The sequence below is a fragment of the Salvelinus alpinus genome, chromosome 15 (genome assembly GCF_045679555.1).
Source record: "Salvelinus alpinus chromosome 15, SLU_Salpinus.1, whole genome shotgun sequence".
NCBI lineage: Eukaryota > Metazoa > Chordata > Actinopteri > Salmoniformes > Salmonidae > Salvelinus > Salvelinus alpinus.
Window position 1 is genome coordinate 21,352,234 of NC_092100.1, and position 15,793 is coordinate 21,368,026.

At 42.4% G+C, this 15,793-nt stretch overlaps 1 protein-coding gene across 2 annotated transcripts in view; it reads right to left on the reverse strand.

Moving 5' to 3' along the window:
• The window catches only part of LOC139539710 (protein strawberry notch homolog 2-like), a 110,087-nt gene that overhangs the window by 70,868 nt on the left and 23,426 nt on the right, over positions 1-15,793 (reverse strand). For both annotated transcript variants that reach the window (XM_071342904.1, XM_071342903.1), the window contains exons 2-3: positions 8,437-8,636; positions 6,325-6,413 (exon numbers count right to left, since the gene is read on the reverse strand). In XM_071342904.1, the coding sequence (XP_071199005.1) occupies positions 6,325-6,413; positions 8,437-8,547 (200 nt within the window). In that variant the 5' untranslated portion in view covers positions 8,548-8,636. The remainder of the gene's footprint in view (positions 1-6,324; positions 6,414-8,436; positions 8,637-15,793) is intronic.

Genomic DNA, 15,793 nt, shown 5'->3' on the forward strand with positions numbered 1-15,793 from the left:
ATTGAATTCTGAGGAGATAAATCCAGTTAAGGTGACAACCTCCGAGTTGTAATAGTTTGGTCAGGACAGTAGGACTTGATACCAAAAGTGGAAAGCAATAATATTCAGAGAAGTCAAACCTACATTGCTCGTCTCGAATTACAGGCTTGTCCAGACAACTATGAATTACAGAGACCCAGATGAAAGGTGTGTTTGATCATCTATAGAATACTAGCATAGAAAGGTTCAGAACATTTGTGAAACATCACAGCAGAAAATTATATGGTAGATAGAAATCAAAACTGGAAGGGCTTCAGAGAAAGATGGGAGAGGTTGACGGTAGCTGACGGCTGGGACTAAAAACAAATAAAATAACTATTTTAAAATATACTGTGTCCGTAAAATGTATATACTATGTATAAGCTGGAAGTTGAAGCCTAAGTATTGTTGTCCATTAGTTTACTCCAATTAGGGCAGTGGTGGTACAGTTAAGGGTAAATAATATAGGAAAATATAAGTTTACAACAAAAATATTGGGGATTGGAAATGATGCAGATATTACATTGATAGAATCCACAATTTATCTGCAATATTAAAGCTGATCAACCCCCTAAAAACATAGAAAAAAAATAAAAAAATACTAGCATGGGCAGGAAGAGCAAAATAAACCCACTCAAAACACTAACAGGAATAGTGGGGGGTGGGGATTAATAACAATATCTTGTTTTCCTAGAAGAGGTTTAATATTTACTTGTGTGACAAGCCAGCAGAATTTACCAAAAGACATGTGACACAATGATCCTTCCCTGGCCTAACCCTAATCCTCTACTGACCACATCAGGAGCTTTCATTCTGACTTCCAGACAAACCTGACATTCATTTAGCTACTTCAGATTATCAACTCGTGTCAATCTCCCACTCTGTGTTAACCAGTATGTGCGTCAGTCAGGGTTTGGTTTCAGTTCCATTTACATGAAGGATTACTTTTTAAATAGGTAGCCTGTTTCAATTCACTGTGGAATTAACTGAATTGAATCTGAATTAATTCACCACCCCTGTACTGCAGACTAGGGCATTAGTCTGAAAGACTGCCAACAATGCAGATACAGTAGACAGAGGAACAGTTTGCATTTAAAATGATCCATACATGTTCCAATACAGCTGTAGGCCTACACCCTAGATATCTACTGCTTTTGAAGTACTGCTGTAAACAGAAGCTCAAAATGGTGGGTGGCCTGTTTGTCAAAGCATTGATACATGAGATACACTGTGAGGCAAAACCACATGGTGACGAAACTGAGGGGGCATGTACAGCCGTTTGTTGGATAGCGACCCTTGAATACACACACACACACAACGCTGGCTGGATCTCACGCTCATTCAGTGAGCTCTGTATTGATAAATCAACCCAGTCAGCATCTCAAAAATAGTGTGTGTGGTGTGTGTGTTTTTTAATTTTACCTTTATTTAACTAGGCAAGTCAGTTAAGAAGAAATTATTATTTTCAATAACGGCCTAGGAACAGTGGGTTAACTGCCTTGTTCAGGGGCAGAACGACAGATTTGTACCTTGTCAGCTCGGGGATTCAATCTTGCAACCTTTCAGTTACTAGTCCAACGCTCTAACCACTAGGCTACGCTCTAACCACTAGGCTACGCTCAGTGTGTGAGTGAGTGAGAGTGGTGAGTAAACAGAGTGTTGGAGACCGACCCATTCACATTTCTGCACAGGACTCTCTGCTCACACTGAACAGGGATGTGAGGATGAGGCTGAGACTAATTGAATCACTTGTCTCCCAATGTACCACAGGACTTGATCAACTGTGTGGTAACTAGCATATCCATTTTAGCTACAGTAAAAAACATCTATTCATATGTCAGTGAGATCAACTCTCTGCACTTAATGACGGCTACAAGGCATCATTCTGATCTGCAGAGCTGAAGACGATACAGTAGATTAGATTCCCTTTTCGGGTCATTGCAGGTCCACAAATTTGTTATGTCTGACATTGTTATTTGCCTTGTTCTCATGCTATTTATTGGACGTCTGGCTACAATTACAGCAAGAAAGACAATGTTATTAGGAGGCAAGCAGGACTAATACAGCTGATAAGTATAGTTGTAGAATCAAATCAACTTTCATTAGCCTAATATTTGATCTAAGTAGGCTACTTCATTAAACCACTCAGGGAAGGGGGGGGGGGGGGGATCTGCAACAGATATGACAGATTAAAGAAGCCACGACCAATGAACTAAAGTCTGAGGAAATGTGAAAGCCACAGGTTTTGCAAAGAGGTAGAGCAAACTACATCAACAGTTAACCCATTACAGTCTATTTTATAACAGATTCACTATATGGAACAACAGATCAGCCCCCCCAAAAAACAATCTCAAGGAAGTTTGTTCTGAAGTATGTGCCCTATGTCTGAGAGATAAGAAAGATCAGGAATGTTAATTTTGTATATATTTTTTTATATATATACACTGCTCAAAAAAGTAAAGGGAACACTTAAACAAACAACTCCAAGTCAATCACACTTCTGTGAAATCAAACTGTCCACCTAGGAAGCAACACTGATTGACAATATATTTCACATGCTGTTGTGCAAATGGAATAGACAAAAGGTGGAAATTATAGGCAATTAGCATGACACCCCCAATAAAAGGAGTGGTTCTGCAGGTGGTGACCACAGACCACTTCTCAGTTCCTATGCTTCCTGGCTGATGTTTTGGTCACTTTTGAATGCTGGCGGTGCTTTCACTCTAGTGGTAGCATGAGACAGAGTCTACAACCCACACAAGTGGCTCAGGTAGTGCAGCTCATCCAGGATGGCACATCAATGCGAGCTGTGGCAAGGTTTGCTGTGTCTGTCAGCGTAGTGTCCAGAGCATGGAGGCGCTACCAGGAGACAGGCCAGTACATCAGGAGACGTGGAGGAGGCCAACAACCCAGCAGCAGGACCGCTACCTCCGCCTTTGTGCAAGGAGGAGCAGGTGGAGCACTGCCAGAGCCCTGCAAAATGACCTCCAGCAGGCCACAAATGTGCATGTGTCTGCTCAAACGGTCAGAAACAGACTCGATGAGGGTGGTATGAGGGCCCGACGTCCACAGGTGGGGGTTGTGCTTACAGCCCAACACCATGCAGGACGTTTGGCATTTGCCAGAGAACACCAAGATTGGCAAATTCGCCACTGGCGCCCTGTGCTCTTCACAGATGAAAGCAGGTTCACACTGAGCACATGTGACAGACGTGACAGAGTCTGGAGACGCCGTGGAGAACGTTCTGCTGCCTGCAACATCCTCCAGCATGACCGGTTTGGCGGTGGGTCAGTCATGGTGTGGGGTGGCATTTCTTTGGGGGGCCGCACAGCCCTCCATGTGCTCGCCAGAGGTAGCCTGACTGCCATTAGGTACCGAGATGAGATCCTCAGACCCCTTGTGAGACCATATGCTGGTGCGGTTGGCCCTGGGTTCCTCCTAATGCAAGACAACGCTAGACCTCATGTGGCTGGAGTGTGTCAGCAGTTCCTGCAAGAGGAAGGCATTGATGCTATGGACTGGCCCGCCCGTTCCCCAGACCTGAATCCAATTGAGCACATCTGGGACATCATGTCTCGCTCCAAGCGGATGCTTTAGTCCAGGTCTGGGAGGAGATCCCTCAGGAGACCATCCGCCACCTCATCAGGAGCATGCCCAGGCGTTGTAGGGAGGTCATACAGGCACGTGGAGGCCACACACACACTACTGAGCCTCATTTTGACTTGTTTTAAGGACATCACATCAAAGTTGGATCAGCCTGTAGTGTGGTTTTCCACTTTAATTTTGAGTGTGACTCCAAATCCAGACCTCCATGGGTTGACAAATTTGATTTCCATTGATAATTTTTGTGTGATTTTGTTGTCAGCACATTCAACTATGTAAAGAAAAACGTATTTAATAAGAATATTTCATTCATTCAGATCTAGGATGTGTTATTTTAGTGTTCCCTTTATTTTTTTGAGCAGTGTATATATTTTTTTACATGTATTTAACCCCTTATTTTTGGCACTAAATAGTCTCCATATATCCATCCATTTATTTTTTCAACTGGTACCGTGGGGCCTAGATACGAGTGTTGTGAGGCCTGTGGGTGTCCTAGAGGAAAACAACGACATGCCCGTGTTTGTGAGAGTCATCTTTCCACAGAGAGGTCATATTAGTGTGTAGCCCAAACTGTTCGGACGGTTTGGGCTAAAGTGTTCTAGAGTGCGCAGCGGTCTAAGGCACTGCATCTCAGTGCTAGAGGCGTCACTACAGACTCTGGTTCAATTCCAGGCTGTATCACAACCAGCTGTGATTGGGAGTCCCATAGGGCGGTGCACAATTGGCCCAGTGTCGTCCAGGTTAGGGTTTGGTTGGGGTAGGCCGTCATTGTAAATAAGAATTGTTTCTTAACAGACTTGAAAGGCTAAATAAAGGTTAAATAAAAAAATGAAACAGACAGAAGAGTTCTGAAGTTGGTACAGCCGATCTGACGAGTCCCAATACGCTTGTGGCGGTCGCTACAGACAATTTTGTGAGAAGACCGCTTTAGCTGTCACCTTTCACCGCAGATGTGGAAGTGCGGATGCAGGGGATTGAGACGAATCCAATACAAAAACTGATCTCCAGCTTAAACTGACGGATTTTATTTGGGGTTATTTATTTATTTTTCCCTTCGGGGGCTCGGATATCGACTCTACAGGGTTAAATCAACAGTTGGTAGGGATTTGAGGTTTGGGTTACATATAGTCTCTTTGCAATGTGCCACATGGGAAAACTGAATGGAGAAAATGCTATAAAAAAGCGTTGAACTAATTAACCTGACCCTGTTAAACCAGATGAAATCATGTGTCCACAACTGGTACACAGATAGGCCTTTCTGGGCATACAATTGCCAGTGTGTGCGAGATGGAGGTAAGAGTTAGGAGCTCTTATGTGTGTGTGTGCATGTGCTGTGGTGTGCGTGTGTGTCTGAGAGGTGAGGGTTAGGGGGCAGTGTGAGCAACACATTTCAGTAGACTGGGAGGCCAGGGAACAGCCCCAGCTGCCAGATGCAGAGATAACCTCCACCCTCTACAGCGAGGGTGACGCCAGACAGCCAGCCAGGCATGCAACGCTCCACAGGAAATGAAGGAGATTTAATAAGGAACTGAAGCCCACCCCCACATTTTAAGACTGGCACTTACAGGACAATCTACATGAGACTCATTACGCACTAGTACTTTTGACTGGTGCTTTATTGTCAGGGTACTTTGGACTGGTGCTTTATTGTCAGGGTACTTTGGACTGGTGCTTTGTTGTCAGGGTACTTTTGACTGGTGCTTTGTTGTCAGGGTACTTTTGAATTAATATTTGGATTTAATAAACCAGAATCCAACGTAAACTTCACTTTCTCACTGGCCCAGTTGGCCAAAAATCTACTGGCCCAAACAGAATTTCTACTGGCCCGGACATGGTGTAGTTTTTAAATGCATTGGGGTCATGCAGGGCTTATAGGTTGGCATGATCTCGCTCTATACATTCAGCTATTAATAGGCGAAAAAATGTTGTTGTTGTTTTGGCTCTGTACTCCAGAAATGTACTCCAGGAATGATACAATGACTATGATGTTAAAGTGCAGACTGTCAGCTTTAATTTGAGGGTATTTTTTATCCATATCGGGTGAAACGTTTAGTAATTACAGATTTTTTGGGTACATAATCCCCCCACCAAAAGTATAGGCACAAATTAACTTGTGTATTAAAAGTAGTCAAGTTTAGTATTTTGTGCTAGCACACAATGACTACATCAAGCTTGTGACTCTACACACTTGTTGAATGCATTTGCTGTTTGTTTTAGTTGTGTTTCAGAATATTTTGTACCCAATAGAAATTAATGGTAAATAATGTAGTGTGTCATTTGAGTCCCTTTTATTGTAAATTAAAATATGTTTCTAAACACATACGGTACATTAATGTGGATGCTACCATGATTACGAATAATCCTGAATAAATCGTGAATAATGTTGAGTGAGAAAGTTACTCACAAATATCATACCCCCAACTTTCTCACTCATCATCATTCACGATTAATTCAGGATTATGCGTAATCATAGTAGCATCCACAATGTAGTAGTGTAATTTTATGTAATTCTGTCCTTCAGCTGTAACTATCTATTAATGTTATGTATTATGTCATGTTTTATTTGGACCCCAGGAAGAGTAGCTGCAGCTTTGGCTGTAGCTAATGGGGATCCGAGTAAAATTCATAAAAAAATACTAAATACACATCACAAGTAAAACAGCAGAGGGGAGGGTGAGGTATGAGAAGTGATTGGTTACTTACTGGTTTCCAGATTGCATAGGGCAGTGTGCGCTGTAGCCTACAGACTGCTGTGGAAATGATCCCCAGGAACCAGAGGGATACAGATAACTCTGAAACAGAGTAGATAAAAGGTTAATTAGTATACCATGCCTAACAAGACTCAAACACTATATGCGACTGGATATCATATGGTCAAAAATGCTTTGTATTTATATTGTCAAATTACTGAAAAATTGTGCACAAAATATATATATATTTTTTTCACCAGCGCATTTCACAGGTAACCATTTAGGATGTCTTTGTTCCTCTGGTTCCTCTGGGTCATTCCTCATGAGGGGCCACATACCCAATTGTATAACTATATTTCATGCCATTCTAATTTTGCCATGGGGCGGATATTTTTGGGGAGAGTTTTACACATAATTTCCTACAATTCTATTAATTTTCCATAAGGTGGAAAACAATGTTTGCAGATTTGAAAATTATAGGAGTGAGAGTGACTAACAAAATCAATGGGGGCCCCTCGGTTGGTAATTTGACAATGATTACTGCTAGACTAACTTACCAAACTTAAATATGTTAGCTGGCATGGGCTAATTGAGTGACTGCAAGGGGTTGACATAATAGAACAACTGCTGATACAAACAAAATTTGAAATTGCACCTTGTGTATTCTACTATCCCAAATCTCAACATTAAGTTGAGATCCGTGGGCTACACCACCAGCTGCCCATTCCTGCACTAGATAGTACCAGCGTCTCCTAAAAGCGAGACATAGATGATGCCCGGCACTAGTTAATACCTGAACGAGAATCAGCCTGAGAAATCTTGACCCTCATCAGGCCCAGTATCGGTCGAGATAACTGTGTCAGCACAAAGACGTCACCATCCCACCACAGATGTCAAAAAGTCTAACGCATGACTGCCATTGTTAGTGTTCCAGGTCCTTCTCAAATTGCAGGGGTAGCATTAGCCTTCAGAAATGGAGACCATAAAAACCATTTCACCTGTGATTTATATTAAAACTCTGTTTTTTTGCTTCAATAGTGAGATCAGGCCCATGTAATTATAGTTTTCCTTCACACAAAATACATTAGTGCAACACATTCGTCAGAAAATAGCTTCATTTTCATCAGATGACAACAGAAGTGCAACGCTATTTGGCTAGCAGCCACACGTAAATTAGCTTACAATGAAAAGGCAAGGTCTTTCTTGCAAAAATTATGCATGCCGATGTTTATCATATAATTTATTTTTTACCAGTTACATTTTCTAATGTCTTGCTTTAAGTTAATCTTGCATTTTACAGGAGAAAAGTACACAGAAAATTACAGAAGAAAAAGAAAAGTACAGAAGAAAAAGTACACATAGAAAAGTGATGGAGAAAAGCAGCTTTACAGAACACGGTCTGCTGATAGAATGACGTTCGCGAATGCGGGAATTTTATTGGTCTGACGAACAAAGATTTCTCATCCGAGTGGAGAAGTGCAACTGAAGCACAAAATTTGTCAGAACGCGAGCAGAAATGACAATAAGAAGCATTTCAGATCTGTGTTTACAAAACACAGCAAGATATTTATGTGTTTTATTAAAAATGTTCTGTGTGGAAAATGCAGAATTCTGCATTAACGTGACCCCTGAGTTGAAGTGTCCTTAACCACCATGACAGTCAGTCATGAGTTATTATCAGGCTAGGGGAGAGAAGCACCTGATCTGTTTAACTAGTTGCGGGTCTTTGTTGACTCTTTGCTGAGTACTTCTTGCTTAGATAGGGAGGGAGATTCAATAGACTGAGGGCACATCCTGCATGTAAATATAACCGACATAACATTCCCTTCCCTAACCTTTAACATTAGTGGCTAGGGAGGAAATGTAACCTGGCCCCTTGGACTCTGACAGTCAGCCCTCCTGTAGGCCAGCCCAGAGGCTCGGAGGTAGAGGGGCCAGTGGAGATCCAGAGATAGAGTTCTGCATGCCGTTAGCCATGCTAACAAAATGTTTGATGACAATAAACATTATTATTTGCATATGTAGCCTTTCAATATTAGCATATTATGTAGCCATATTTTCCTGGAAATGTGAGTTTACCAAAATGGGTGGATGTGTAAACGTGTGTAGTGTGCATACGACATACCTCCATATTGGAAGAGGCAACTTCGAAAATGCTGCTGTCCAGCTGTGGCCCCTCTGGGTGCAGGTAGTTCTCCCCGTCCATGGCCGGTGAGGGTGAAGGGAGGCTGGGCATCAGGTTGCAGGCTGACACATGACCTTTGACCTTCACGTACGTATGCTGGCTGTGTCCTACAGAGCTTATACCAAGGCCCACTCCATCACCTGGAGAGCGAGAGAAAGAGACATAGAATTTGAATAGCTTGAATTAAACCCCTAACTATTCACGCGGTAGCGCGTCATGTTTTTCGTCCAGTAGTGTAGTCTAATATAACTGTGTAAAACCTGTACTGCTGTTTTGAAGCAGGAGAATATACATACCGTTTTACCTCAAGTCAAATAACCTAATTGCATAATGGTTTTGGGTGCTGTAACACCAAGTAGACTAAAGCAAATGGGTCCTGTCAATCAGGAATGATGAGCTAAGACAAGTCTGCACAAAGGCTGCAGATTTTAAACAAAGATAATGCATGAACGTCACTATGACAGGTTTGATTACATCGGACTATAATGCGTAACAGTGTTTGTAGTGAAACCAGGATGGTGAAACTGTGTGGAATGGCAACAACTTCATCTGGGGAATATCACTCGAATTACATCCAGAATGACAAACAATCACTTACTTGAAGTTCCAAACAAAATAAATGGCAGATCAATCAAATAAGCCTACTGCTTATTATGCATTGAAACATCTTAATGTTGCAAATCATAGGATAGCCCAATATAAATCATGAGTTTGTCTGTAAATGTATTGGGATGTCAGTCTTCTTCGCACACTGCTACATTAATTTGCTGCATTCACAGCTCAATTGTAATTGGAAGTAGCTCATCGTTCCTGATTGACAGGACCCATTTGCTTTATGCCTTCTGACATCACAGCAGATTCCACATGCAATGCTATTAAATTCACAGCTCTCATTGAGCTAGGAAGAGAAGCGGAAGAGTAGCTGCTGCCTTGGCAACAGCTAATGGGGATCCTAATAAAATAGTAAATACTAGCTGTAGACAGAGGGGGTTGAGAGAGGATGGCAGGTGCTGTATGTTCCTGGACAGCTAGTTAGTGAGCCTACTGGAGAGGAAGCTTGGAGGTCTCCCAGTCCCACCACCTACATCTCCACTAAGTTTGATCAGATGATCAAAAGAGGCTCCACACACCACCATGACCGATTAGCTGCATAACTTCAATCGTATTCCCTCCTGAAGGGAACATAGTCAGATATGCATATCAAATAGGCACATAAAGGCCTGCACGCCAGGCTACATTGCTTTTTTACCACTATCTGGAGCAATAGAAAGCTAGTGAGGGCTTGCTGTTTCTTTAACATGCTCTCTTTCCCACCTTTCTCACTAATCAAACTCTTCCCTCCCTCCCTCCTCACCAGCACACAAAGAACAGACCTGTCCACCTGCGCCAGGGGGCATAGCCACAAGTCTAATGGAGTTCATATGAGGGTTTCAATAAGCAGTCCTCTGTGCTACAGCCTGACCCAGGCTGGCAGGCTCCTCCCCAGGGTGTGTGGATGCTGACACAAGTCGTTTTTCTAACCACAGGACCTGACCCGGAAAAACTGTACTCAGGGTCATAGTTATAGGCTATGGTCCAGAAAAACAGCTGGCCCTACTAACACTTTGGAAATCATATTAGATGTAGGTGTACAGTCAGACCTGGTAAAGAACAGATACATGAGAGGAGTGTGCATGCGTTTGTGTGAGAGTGGTGTGAAGGAGATATGCGGCTGTGAATCCCACAATCACAGGCAGGTGATGACTTAATCAGTGTGACAAACACAACAGTCCATCTCTGGTCATTAAGCCCCACCTCGCTCTCTCTCTCACCATCTCAGGAGCATTGAGATTTATTCCCAGCATCCCTGGGCCCTTTCCCGCTTTTCCCGCCTTCCCTCCAGTTGATCCAACCTTCCCCCATATCACCGGCAGCAGATCATGTCTCCTAGCAACCAATAAAATCTCCCTCTTTAGCAGCCCAGTGTCTGAGGACAATAAATACTGATAATTATTGGGTTCCCAGATGTTCTCTTCCTGTAAGGCCTATTATCAATACAGGAAAAACTCCCTGCCACTGAGGGAGGGAGAGAGAGAAGGGCGGGAGGCTAACAATGTAACTAGTGTTTCATTCACTCAGCAAAACACACATAAGGAAAGCATTTACTATACCTCCATGAATTATTTAAAAGGTTCTGGCCTATATTGAAATATATAATGCTTTTCACAAGTACATGGGGATGGGTTCTAGGGTGTCCCATTTGTAAGACCGTAACGCGGTCTCACAAAATCCAGATCTTTTGTGTTAAACAGTTTAAACTTAAAGCCTATTGTAGAGTAGTAGAGAGGGAGGGGGTTCATTTCACAGTCACAGGAGTGAGTATACAGTGTAATATTTTCATTGCTTCAGAGTAGGGATGTTAACAGTTAAATCGGTTAGCTGGTTCGAGAAATACATTTGCCCAGTCATGCTTAAAATCGGTCTATGGGTTAATTTGCATAATTTTGTGTAATTAAATTGGCGCGTGTGTATTTTGGTAGATGTCATGCATCTTATTTATCCCACGGACACAGCATACAAAGTCTAGTTTGTGGAGCGGAATAGCCCATCACCTGTCAGACAGCGCGAGAACAGCGCCTCAAACTGGTACTGGATTGAAACGCTTTCTGTAAAACCAGTCATCGCGCAACAAATAACGATTAAAAAGAGCCATTTTTATTTGTCAATCTCAACTCGTAATTAAAGCGCACCTCCCATTCGAGCGCATAACCTATAGACAACGGTAGGCAGGCTATCAGCGTGTCACCCACCTCTTTGCAATGTGAGCTTGAGGCGGTATAAATTGTCTGAAACCGTAACGTTTTACTTTACTTCAAATAATGAGGCAAGTCTTACCTTGCTTCAAAGAAGCAAAAATCCATCCATAGAAAAGTGGAGGTAATCATTGTATTATTTTATTGGTTTTCATATGAACTTTCTTTCATTGTCCAGAAGCCAAAAGGCACAATCATAGTCATATTAGAAACCAATCCTAGTTGTTGCTATTAGATTCCCGCTCCTAAATTTATATTTTATCTCAATCACATGGAACCGCTCACATTAGGTGTGCTGTTTAGAACTGTTTTCCCGCGAATTGCATTTTGGAAAATGTTTGAAAAATTTGTTTTATTTGCGGCTTCATTACAGGAGTGTTCAATAATATAGCCTTTTGCCTTTTGACTGGAAGACGATAGGCTTGCTAATGATGCATGTTTCCATTAAGCTCTTAATGAAAACAGTATGTTCCTTGTATGCATGCATAGTATCAGAGAGGAAGATGCAAAGCGAGAAGTTTCACAATCGCTAATAAATGTATATATATATATTTTTTTACAGTTTGTTGACCTGTTGATGAGGGTTGGTTAGTTGGCAACAAATTTACCAAAATGCCCATCCCTACTTCAGTGACTGGTGCTGGTTAGTCCAGTGCCACCCTCTCTTAGCCTCCCTACTGGGTGACCTGACATATTATAAACCGAGGGTGTGAGGTGCAGATTATTTCATGTCCCTGCATTTTATAAATCTAGCCTGAAATGAAAGAACTCAATACCTTTAAGAGGGCTGAAGTACAAGTTATGACCTACATTACAACATATTAAGTATTGATTATGAACAAACATCACATTTTGTTGTAACACTGTATTTTCCACAGCCGTTTCCCCATTTTGCTGAGTGCCAGCTAGCCAAGCCACCAGTCTTCCTGTCTCTCATTCTGACATGGCACTCACCCTGCCAGCTGAAGCACATGGAAGTCATCCAGGGAAGTGTGACTCCCTTAATCTGCTAAATCACAGCTAAGCGCTCACGAGGACCACCATCCTTCCACACAGGAGGGGAACAGCCTCTTTCTCTGTGGCAGTTCTAGCTCAGCCTGGGTCAGGGGCCGGGCGGAGCTGAGTCCACACAGCCAGCAGGGAGGGGAGAGAGCCAGGCAAGGCTGACTATGGAGCGCTATGTCAGGGTCTTTTCCTACCATCTATCATGATAAAGTTGCCTAATTAAATGCCAATCTAAGGTCATTCAGTTTTGCATTCATGTGTTAAGGTTAGGATTTGTAGAGGGTAAACTGATAGTTGATCTGGCCTGTGCCCAAGGGCAACTACTGCCCGGAGTGGTATGAGAACATGCCCCAGTGTAGTGGTGTCATCTCTACCACCATGTTCGCAGGCCTCCACCTCTTCACCCCTGATGTGTGATCCATCACTCTTTAAAAACACTTGTCTTGTCTTCCCTTGCTCCTCAAGCCTGGCATTAATCCTGCTTAAGGGAGAGAGTAAATCCCTTAATGGGCGGCCCCGCTTCATCTTCATTAACTACACTCTCAAGTTCAGGGCATCCTGGCAGCAAGGGTGACACACACACAGGGTTGCAAGAGGTTTCATATGAACGAACGACAGACCAAACCTTTTACATCTGTTCCCGTTGAGCAGACATGCCATCTCAGACCTCACGTGACAACACTTCTTCCAACCTTTATGTGGATCCCAGGAAGAGTAGCTGCTGCATGCGCAGTAGCTAATGGGGATCCTAATAAACTAAACCTACAAAGTAACTCACTTATGTCCTCACTTATTAAATGTCTGATTTCAATAAGATTATAAAGCCATGCTACATTACATTAAACAAGTGGGTTGGTGGTTATGACAGTTTGATTAAAAAAATGCCTAAAAAGGAACAAGTTACTTCCCTCGGAAACACAGTTGTCATTCAAAACAGTGAATTATTAATCAGGTATTTTTCAACACGCCATTATCCATTGAGTGGCACTGACACACAGAGAGGATGTGTGGACAGCTTGGTGACAAGGGAGGAAATTACAAAGAAAAATGATCAAATGACTGAGTAACCAAATCTGCAGCGCTATCAAACAGGAGGGAGATAGAAAGAAAGTGTGTTAAGAGCCTGCTGTATTGTTAGAGTTTCTGCAGCCATTCATATATTAATCATGCTGCACATGATTAGAAGCAACAATAGAATTAGCCTGACTCACCAAAAACCAAGCGAGGAAGTGGCAATGCTTTTGTAACCAATTTACATTCAAGGGACATCTATCTCCATAAAGAAGCATTTTCACACTTTGTTCCAAATTGGACAGAATCATCACATATTGCCATGCACAATGTCAGAATTGCTGCAGCAAAATCAAGCACTTTTGTAAGCAAAATATCACAAGGGATTGAGTGAGTCACATAAGTCACATTAAAATGAAACCCAGAAAGGCCAATTCGCCATATGAGCGCATGATGAATATTATTAGCCTAATGACAGTCTCCAGCTGTATGAGACATGTGATTTATCAACATGAGGGTGAATATTACAGGGAAGTGACTCAGAATGAGTCTTTTGTTGTGTTGAAAAGGAGAGGGGGAGAATGAGAACCACCAACAGTGGGGCTTACTGACACCAGAGCCCCAATATCCACCAGATCTAGATCAAAGCCAGGTAACATCAAAGAGGAAATGGATCCACTTATCTGGTCTCTTCTTGGTACCCTATTCACGGCCTATATATGTAGTGGGAAATTGGAACTAGGGTGTCATTTGAGATTACACCCGATTCACTCTGATTAGTCTCTAAAATGGTTCACTCACACTGCATTCAATAAACCTTCATAATAAAATGTAAGCTAACACCCATGCCCTCTGTACTGCAATAAAACTGACATAAATTAATCATAAACATGATTGTAGCCAACTGTGTGTCAGGTGGTTTATTCCGCTTCAATGCGTCTGTTTTATAATTCAAGCACAAGCAGCATCATTCCAGAGATGCATCCTGGCTCTCCCTGCCTCTCGGTCTGATCAAGAGTCAGCCTGGCCGGGTGAGTGTGTTCAGGCTGTAGTGTCAAGTGCTGCTCGCCTCTCACCCAGCCTGACCCTGCCTGATGCTGTGGATTTGATGCTGAAGACTGGCTCCCCAAACCCAAACAAACGCCAACCAATCCCTTCTCGTTGTGTGAATAAGTGAGCATGGGGCAGAGCAGAACAAAATGGGATCGGCTGGAGGCATTAGACCATGTACTCAACGGACCTGCAGGCTGGCGGAGACGATTCATACAAACTGACCCAGTTCTAAGTGTATGTGTACAGTGGGCCTGTGCCAGCTCAGCTGTGGACTTCGTCAGCAGAGACTCCTATTACACACCTGATCATCAACAGGACCAGACTACCGCATCAAGCCGGTGAATGAGGCTGGCTCCATTGTGTGTGGTTTAAACTGGAGGGAGAGTGTATAATGGTTGGGTAACCAGGGAACAGGGTTGTGAACTCCTGTGTGGGAAACCGAGTCTAACCCCCAGGGCTAGAACACCTAACCATTAGGAAAGGAAAGCAATGTCAGGGTTTTTTCTGCATAGAACTGTTTATTTTCGGCTTTTTTTCGACCGCCTAAGACAAAATACATTTTCTGGATTGAAAAATGCTTAGTGTAAACTTAAACGACTAAAATCAGACAAAATATGTATTAAAGATAATGGGCCGATACAGTTGAAGTCGGAAGTTTACATACACCTTAGCCAAATACATTTAAACTCCGTTTTCACAATTCCTAACATTTAATCATAGTAAAAATTCCCTGTCTCAGGTCAGTTAGGATCACCACTTTATTTTAAGAATGTGAAATGTCAGAATAATAGTAGAGAGAATGATTTATTTCAGCTTTTACTTCTTTCATCACATTCCCAGTGGGTCAGAAGTTTACATACACTCAATTAGTATTTGGTAGCATTGCCTTTAAATTGTTTAACTTGGGTCAAACGTTACGGTTAGCCTTCCACAAACTTCCCACAATAAGTTGGGAGAATTTTGGCCCGTTCCTCCTGACAGAGCTGGTGTAACTGAGTCAGGTTTGTAGGCCTCTTTCCTCGCGCACACTTTTTCAGTTCTGCCCACAAATTTTCTATAGGATTGAGGTCAGGGCTTTGTGATGGCCACTCCAATACCTTGACTTTGTTGTCCTTAAGCCATTTTGCCACAACTTTGGAAGTATTGTCCATTTGAAAGACCCATTTGCGACCAAGCTTTAACTTCCTGACTGATGTCTTGAGATGTTGCTTCAATATATGCACATCATTTCCCTCCTCATGATGCCATCTACAGTGGGGAGAACAAGTATTTGATACACTGCCGATTTTGCAGGTTTTCCTACTTACAAAGCATGTAGAGGTCTGTAATTTTTATCATAGGTACACTTCAACTGTGAGAGACGGAATCTAAAACAAAAATCCAGAAAATCACATTGTATGATTTTTAAATAATTAATTTGCATTTTATTGCATGAC